The following is an 8,954-nucleotide window of genomic DNA, read 5'->3' on the forward strand; positions in this document are numbered from 1 at the left end:
AAAAAAAAAAGGACCAGTGTGTAGGATTTAATGGCAGTTAGCCGCAGATTACAACCCCCTCGCCTCACCCTCCCATTCCAAAAGGTGTGTAGGAGGAACTACGGTGGCCATGAAACTCCTAAAAAACAACAACAGCTAGAGCCAGAGTCTGGGTCGTTCTGGGTTCAACATGGCGGACTCCGTAGAAGATAATAAAAACATAACGATTCTTATTTTCAGCTGATTTTACACTAATAAAAACATATCTATTAATATTATATTCAATTTCTGCCAATAGATCCTTCTAAATGTTACACACTGTACCTTTAATCAACACTAAGAGTCTAAAACATATATTAGTTTGGTCAGGTTTAGGCTTAAAATCTATTTGTTTATGTTTATTAAAAGACTGTGGTTGTTTATTGCTCAGTGCTCTACAGCTGTATCAGAGCTGGATTAAAGGACCAGGGTGTACGATTTAGTGGCACCTAGTGGTGAAGTTACAGAACACCAGGCTGTGACGTGTGGAGGAGGAACTACGGTGGCCGCGAAAACACAAAAGGTCAGAGTTTGGTTTGTTCGTTCTGAGCTACTGGTGTCTCAAAACTCCATTGAAGGCAACCTACAGATAAAAACGTCTCATTTTAAGGTAACAAAAACACAACAATTCCCATATTCAGGTGATTAAACACTAATAAAAACATACCTATTAATATTATATTTCATTTTCTGCCAATAGAACAATGGATAAATGTTACACACTGGACCTTTAAGTGACTGCAAATGCTAACCAAACATTTCCTGCTGCTGCTTCACATTAAAAGCACTCCACTGGTGAAACTCAAGGCAAGCTTTTATTGTGAAGCAGCCACAGGAAATGAGGTGTTTCACCGTTTTTCCATTTAAATATCAGCAGCGAGTGATGGAAACAGAACAAGCAGCCACAGAAACGTGACTTTATTAAAAACAATGCGAGTCTGTTTGGCTGACGTCGTTTTGATGACGCCAAATCAACCAAGACTCTGAATAACTGTTTGTTTGTTTGTTTTTCTGCGACGTGGAGCCTTCAAAAACAAACAACATATTTACATAAAGAAGCTGCTTTGAGGGTTATAACTTTAATGTGTGTTTATTACATCAACTGAGGAAAACCAACCAAAACTCTGTTTTTATGGATGAAATGAATATAACATAATAGACAAATCCCCCTTTTCCCGCCTCTCTTCTCCATTTACTTCTGTTATATTTACATATGTATGTTTTACTGTATTTAAAAAACTATTTTACATATAATAGTATCAAAAAAATGAGGATTAGCACCAAAGCTAACACTGGCTAATTAATTATTTCTAAACATTTTAAATTGCACTTTTATGTATGTTTACTCTTTGTTTGCCGTCTGTCTGGTTATGTGTCGTGTTTCCACTGATGCTTTTACACAAATTAACTTCCTAATGGATAAATAAAGTTATTTTGAATTCAATCTGACAGCAAAAATAATGTAAAAACACAGTAAATATCTTCATCTTCACATCTGTATTTTCAAGTACTGGAAACAAAATCTGCAGTTTTTAAATCAAACAAACAGGAGGAGCATTTGTTGGGGACTATTTTCAGCGGCGGATGGATCCACATTTGGTTCTCTAGTGAGTGTTTGTGTGAGTTGAAACTACAGTGTGTGTGTTTGTGTGTTCGTGGTAATGAAGGAAGATGTCACCCAGTGCAACAGTGTGGCTCATTGATGTGTTTTTAATAGTTTTTTGGACAACAGTGGCGCTCTTCGGCACAGAGGAAGAAGATACAAAACTTTGTTAGTAGATACATTCAGTGTTAGTTTGGGTCTTTTCATTGGATTTGATGACAATAAGAAAATAATATAGAATAATAATTACTGTTACTGAAGGCAAATCTGTGGTCTGCTTCATCCCTAAACTCCTTTTTCCTGCCTCTGTTCTCCCTTTATTTTTAATATCTTCCTACATTTAAAAAAGAAAACAACAACTTTAAAAACATCTTCCTACAATAAAAGCATCACATTTCAATAAAGATCCACAACGGAAGTATTACGACATCAGCTCCAACGCCACGTATGCATTATTAATATCCTCTCAGAAATGTTCATGTTGTGCTATTGTTCCACTTTCCAGAAGCAAAGAAAGACACACGAGGTGCTGTTGGTGTTAAAGTATAAACTTCAAGTAATCTTTATTTCCAAATATTCTTTTTTTTTTGTTTTACAGAAAAAGTTATCTGACTCGAACTCTTAGTACCTGAAAATCAGAATCAGTTAAAAGTACAAATATAAACAGGTTCTCCTCAACTCTTCTAGCCTACTCTGGGACATGTCTTTGGTGTCTCTCCTGCTTGTCTTTCCTGTCTTGCCTCTCCTGTCTGTCTCGCTTCTCGTGCCTTTCATTTCTCGCCTTTTTCACGCTGTTTAGAGAGAATACCAACGAGGCCGGAGTCAGTACATTGGACACGGTAATGAGCCCTGATCCAACGCGTTCAGCTGGGTGGGGAGTTTTTTTGTTTTGTTTGAGTGTCAGGGGGGCTTCAGTGATCGCGGCTCACGTCTCACCTTCCTCCGGTCTTGAAGATGAGGTCGGCGTTGGGAGCGCCTTTCGGGTGCTGGTAGCGAGGCCGACGCTCCCGGTTGGTGTTGGCCGGAGCCGGACGCTGAGCGAGGGACTGCATCATCTCTGTAACACAGAGGAGGGAAAAAAGAGGTTCATTTTCTCACCGTGATGATTGAACGATAATGTAAAAGAAAGATGAATTAACAAATGTACTAATGACTGTTTCTGATTGGACGACCTGCAGGCGTCTGTTGCAATCGCACGCTGTAGCTTTTGATTAGTTAAAGTTTCCTGAGCTGACCAAAATATCTGATTTAGCCTCTTATTTCAGTCCAGTTATCAGTCAGTAATGTTAGTTAACAGACTCTGCTCTTAGAAGGAAATAAGAAAGAGATTCACGGCCAAAAAACAGCAACATAACCTTTCAGCCTTCAGTGTGATGAAATGGTAGTGTCGGGTTAATGTCGGCTAATCTAACCTACATGTTTGCTAAAGGAACATTTTATCATTAATGCTTTCAATCAGCTTCTCCTCTCAAGCTGGACCCAGAAAACGAACAGCATCTTAATGAACGAGTGACGGAATCAGCTTCAACAGCGCAGATGATGCTCAGAACTCAGGACTGGAGAGGATTTATTCACTGAAAGAAGAGAAAGAGCAAAGAACGGCACTGAGGATTTCACTCTCCTCCCGACTGACTTTGGTAAGAGTACAAACCATGTGGCGCAGTCAGGTTAGGAGATAACAGGTAGTGCTAGTTAGCTCGGAATGACGACTGGATTTACTGAAGAGAGTCTTTTCCACCTGTAACCATGGTGACTGTACACAACAAAGATGACGACCCTCAAAGGACATGAACATTTAAAAACGCAGGACAAAAACGAGAATAAAATGTCAAATTAAACATTTTCGTTGACTAAAATTACACCAAACATAACAAAAATCAAATGACTAAAAATACTACATATACAAAAAGACTAAAATCAAACGCCGGAATTAACCCTGAATCACAAACGTAACCAGAAAAAGAGAAAGTCCCGCCAATAACCCGTGTGAAGACAACACGGAAATAAACCTGCTCTTCCTAATCAGCCCAGAACTTTTCTAAGAAGTCTTAAAAGAAGTGAAACAATGTGGAACAACGAGCCCTGAGGTTGCGATAAGCAACATGAGAAATGTAAAAACACGGATCTTTAACACAATAAGTGCCGTTTCCACATCAGCTGTCATTACACACAGCTCTGGGATCAGCTGGTTATGTACAGTCGTCATGGCGACTCGTGCCGTACCCTGGTAGTCCTCCTGCTCCTGCCTCTCGTTGATGTCCAGCGTGAGTTTCTTCATCCTCATGCGCTCCTCCTGTTCGGCCTGCTGCTGGTTGAAGTGGTTCGCCGCCAGGTGGGACGACAGCGGCACGTTCAGGATCTTGTACTGTCGGAACCAGAGAGGCACACGTTAGCACGACGGACGTAAAACAAACACACACAAGGAAGGCGACGGTTTGGTTCTGCTGATTCGATGTGTTAATGAGCTTCAGAGGAGATGGTAGGTGTATTTGTTAAATTTGTAACCATTCATTTTCACTTTAAATCCAATCTAATGGTGTTGTGTCACAATTACATCCTCACAATGTCTTATTGTTTGACAGAAAATGGATTTTATTAATTTAATAATCGCTTGAGTCACTTTTCAAGCAAAAAATAGCACAAAACTTTTGATTAGTTGAATAAAACAAGACATTTGACGACGGCACATCGGGCTCTGGGAAGCTGTGATGAACCTTTTTCACTGTACTGAAAGATGAATTGATTAATTTCTGTTCATTGCTAATGAAAACAATCATTTAATGCAAACCTTTGTAACTAGCTCTTTCTACTGACTGTCAGATAAAATCAAATAGACTAAAATATCTAATAATAATAATAATAATAATAATAATAACTTTTCTGCACATTAAATGATTAAAACTGTGACTATTGTTTCAACACTACTAATATCTCTCCAGGAATAATTCTACATTATTATATAATATATTAACTATATCGCTACAGCCAGCAGCTGTTTAGCTTAGCTTAGCATAAAGACTGGAAACAGAGGCAAACGGCTAGCCTGGCTCTGTCCAAAAGTAACAAGCTCTGCCTACGAACACTCCTAAAGCTCACTATAAATAACACGTTGTACTTTTGTTTGTTTTATTAGGACGAAAACTCAAGAATAAAAACATAAATTTCTGCTTTTACACAGAGGATGCTTTTAGACAGTGTGTGTTTACAGAGAGAGCGATGTCACTTCCCATCCACACACACCTACAAAGACATCCTGTGTTCTCTCCAACTTCCATATTTTCTATTTATTTATTTATCGATCTCGTCCGGCAGCAGCTGTCCTTAAAGCAAGAGCGCAAAAACTGAACGCTCCATTAAACGTCCGGGCAAACTGGCAGAGAGAGCCGGACACACCCTTACAGCACAAGAACCAGCCTCTGCCCTCAAACCACACATTCCACCACCGCAGCTCGGCTAAACACACACACACACACACACAGAGCTACGAGTCCAGAGTCAATATTATTCCTGTGCTCAGTGAGACTGAGGCGAGTGTGAGAGGGAATTTCATTCAGCGGGATGTTTCTGCACGACGCAGTCAGAGTGTAGCACGTCTTTTTTCTGCACTCTTCCGTGTACGCTGTTTATAAAACTCCATCGCAGTCCGGTTCCTGTTGGTTCGTCTGGACTTTTTGTGACCCACCGCCACCTCTGGGCCCCTAATCGGTGAAACTAAAAAGGTGGTTAAGCCTTCAGCGCGTCGAGGACTGCTCTCCGCCACTGGAAGAGTCAGACAGCATGTTTCTGATCAACGGTTGCGATGAGTTATGAATCCTTAATCAGGAGGACTAATCTCATTCTTATGTCTATAAAGAAAGAGAACAGAACTTTTATGTATTTATGTAGCATTTTATTTATATTTTGTGCCCCTCTTGTCTGTTGTCTTCCTCCCTTTATTCTACTACCTTGTTTTGTTTCACTGTTACCTGTTCTGCGTAGATTTACTGTAATATGTTGCATTATGTTGTGTATCTACTGGGGGAAAAGGGTGATCAAGCCTTCGTTTATGCAGCCAAAACAACCCGGAAGACACACATCGAGGCCCTGACATACCAAACAACATCAAAGAACAGCGACAACAGCCGCCAAAAAGCGACACTCGAACACACCGCACAGAACTAGAACTAAGACCGCAGATATAAACAACCTGTGGAGGTAGGTTCTCTCGCTCAGACGGTTTCGTTTATCAGCTGCAAATGAGACGTTTCTCTACTCGCTGTATCGATTCTCCTCACTGATGGCCTCTGCCACCAAACGCTCAGAAAAAGCTGATGTGTGTCAGGACCTTTAGTAGAAAAGAGAAGACGGAAGCTACTCTGGACTGCAGATGATCCCATATCTATCTATATACGGTCTATTTGATTAGTCCCCGTCCCAAAGCCGGACACGTTGCATTGCTACCGTCGGTTAGGAGTGCGTGGATGTCTTTCTACAGCTGCTTTACCTGCTGCTTGTTGCCCTTGCGCGTCAGCATGACGAACTGCATGGTGTCGGAGATGTCGGTGTCTCCCTCCCCGATGCACGACTGTCCCGAGCCTCCCTTCTTCAGCTGACTCTTCAGCTGCAGCGGGATGGCCACGTCCAGCTGGTGCACCTTCACCGTCTCGCCGCTGCGCTGCTGCGGTGACAAAACACACACAGGTCAGAGAGGCTGTCTTCGTTCAACCCCCCACACGTGACCATTGTGACCCCAGTGGTCAACTGACTTTAAACAAGTCTATATTCATTTTGGTTACAACAGTTCTGCAGTAAATCCTCCGTTCATGAAGGTTTGTGCTGAGACGCGTCGATTCAACTGCAGCCTAACCTCAGTGATTTAAAGGGGGTGGGCAAAATAATAGAAACATCTTGAAACAATTAAACAGCAGCACAATCGACAGCCTCCAAAATGAGTTATTTTATTACGATCTGACATTATAAAGGTTGAAAAATACCGGAATTTCCCTTTAAGAGCAGACCAACCGGGGTTATTGACACTGAAACAGGGTTTTCTTACTGTAATCATTCTTCCTGTTTATACTGGACAATAAAAGACGCCTTGCTAATGAAGATATCTTCCAAAGTTAAAGTCTTTTTAGTACAGAATTCCCTCTTTTTGTCACAATGCTTCCAACAGGGAAACACAAAGGCGGAATTTAAACTAAAACTTTGAAAGATATCCAGTTTATTTGCTGCTGAAACTTCATATAAGCCTAAAATGAACTTTTATTTACTATATTTTTGCACAAAACAAAACAGGAACTGTGTCCACCATCCCATACATTAAAAGGGATCGGGCCAGTATGAAGAGGACGAATGATTCAAGCAAGTAAACCCTGTTTTAATGTACATATAGGCTGCCTGACTGTTGATTTAACATTTTCATACCTGCAGGTTCTCCAGCATCATCTTATCCAGCGCCTGAATGAAGTCCTCGTCCTCGGCACAGGCCACGTGCTTCAGTCCACCACCGCGGATGGTGACCTCCTGCGTACAGGCAGCAACATTAAAGCGACAGAACGCACAAATCTTTTAAATCAACACCCGTGTCTTATCATGAAATCTGTGTTTTCTTAAAGCTAAACTTGGCTAACTTGCAGCCAAGTTTAGGAGGGAGGGGCCGGTTAATGATAGTGTGCTCCAAAGACCGGTCTCTAAATGTTAAGTGTCGACATCCACCATCACTCATCCTGCATTCGTGATCGTGATTACAGAACTTATGTGAAGGCATTTCTGTACAGATTTATAGGTTTATCACCGAGGATCTCTTATCTACGCCTCTTCGTGCTCAGTCTTACATTGTTCTCCTCATCCGTCTCGTTTTCTTTGTTGGAGTCGGTCAGATAGTCGGTATTCTCCTCTTCCTCTTCCTCCCTCTCCTCTTCTTCGTTCTCAGACCCTTCCTGTAGGAAAAAACAAAACATACGATTAGAAACTCTTCTCAAAGAAATAATTATGGACATTAATAGTCGAGATTAAGATAAACTGGTCTGTTTGGCTCTTCAACACAACTGTACTGTGACAAAATAATCTCAACCCAAAAGAACACTAATGTCCCTTTTTCAGAAGAGGAAATGAGCTTTAAACCGAACTGACAGTGAGATACAGTAAAGAGAAACTCATTTTCATCTGTATGTATAGATTATATTTCTGGACATTTCCAGGAGTTCACTCACAAACAGTAGTCAGCGTTTATGGGACTCTCTGCGTTAGCTCGCTTTTGTGACCCACTTTCCTGCTTTCCGAACTGACCTTTTTCACAGCAGCCGTTTTGACATGAAACTGTAGGGTAAAGGAAGGCTTTGTTCCATTTAGTGTAGCAGAGCCTTGCCAGTGATGCCAACTGACTCTGTTTGACCTGAATGCAACGTAACCTTAATTGGTAACACCTGTGTTACAAAACACACAGGCTAAAATACAATTTTATTTGAATTTACAGATTAAAATAGATTATTTCCAGGATTTTAATCAATTTCCAGGTGTTTCCTTGAATGGAAAACGAGTCTCTAAATTTCCAGGTATTCCAGGACTTGTGGGAACAGACTCAGTCGTCACAAACCAGATTCATCATCAGCCTAAAATGTGTGTCCCCGCCTTTATTTACCAATGACGCTGTAAATACAGTTCAAGGAGTTTCTCCGCCCCAACAAGAACGTCGAGGAAGCAGGTGAGCGGACAAACGGGTCACCAACAACAAACTGACTCACGTCCTCTTCCTGTTCGTTCATTTCACTCTCGTTGCCCGACTGCTCCTCGGTCTCAGCGCCTCCCTCCTCGTCGTCATCGCCGTCGTCGTCTTCCTCGTCGAGGCCCTCGCCTTCGCTCATGGCGCTGGAGCGGCCGTCCTTCTCCATGGCCAGACCTTTGTGAAAACACACAGTGCGACATGTGAACACAGGATGAGGAAGCTCAAGTTCTTTTTTTTTATTTGAGAAAACCAGGAAAAGGTCATCTGTAAGACGCACGATGATTTGGAAACATAAACACCTCCGAGCCAAGCCCAACCAAGAAGAGTTTCACTCAGACAATAGAGCAAATATTCAGGAAGGAATTATTGTTTCATTAGTGTGTTATCTGGATGATCAGTGCAACCAATTACGGAGTCGATTTACGGGTTTAATTACGTGCAACAGTAAAGAAATGAAGTCAGGCAGGCGGCTTGAAGCTGGAGATCAGGTTCTGTGTGACTCGGGGACTGAGGAATGTCTGATCCTGGTTAAAGTATGAAAGGTGAAACAATGGCAGCACTGTTTAGCTTAAGGGGCCCCCCCATCAGCCTCATCAATCACTTTCTATCCCACACACACACACACAC

The 8,954-nt window shown here is 41.6% G+C and overlaps 1 protein-coding gene across 2 annotated transcripts in view; it reads right to left on the bottom strand.

Annotated features, from left to right (window-relative positions):
- Positions 1 to 2,159: 2,159 nt before the first annotated feature.
- The window catches only part of upf2 (UPF2 regulator of nonsense mediated mRNA decay), a 19,436-nt gene continuing 12,641 nt past the window's right edge, over positions 2,160 to 8,954 (bottom strand). For both annotated transcript variants that reach the window (XM_035679696.1, XM_035679704.1), the window contains exons 15-20: positions 8,347 to 8,501; positions 7,438 to 7,542; positions 7,028 to 7,126; positions 6,105 to 6,278; positions 3,845 to 3,986; positions 2,160 to 2,678 (exon numbers count right to left, since the gene is read on the bottom strand). In XM_035679696.1, the coding sequence (XP_035535589.1) occupies positions 2,554 to 2,678; positions 3,845 to 3,986; positions 6,105 to 6,278; positions 7,028 to 7,126; positions 7,438 to 7,542; positions 8,347 to 8,501 (800 nt within the window). In that variant the 3' untranslated portion in view covers positions 2,160 to 2,553. The remainder of the gene's footprint in view (positions 2,679 to 3,844; positions 3,987 to 6,104; positions 6,279 to 7,027; positions 7,127 to 7,437; positions 7,543 to 8,346; positions 8,502 to 8,954) is intronic.

This window comes from Morone saxatilis, unplaced genomic scaffold (assembly GCF_004916995.1).
Source record: "Morone saxatilis isolate NCDOM2014 unplaced genomic scaffold, NCSU_SB_2.0 Contig10, whole genome shotgun sequence".
Lineage (NCBI taxonomy): Eukaryota > Metazoa > Chordata > Actinopteri > Moronidae > Morone > Morone saxatilis.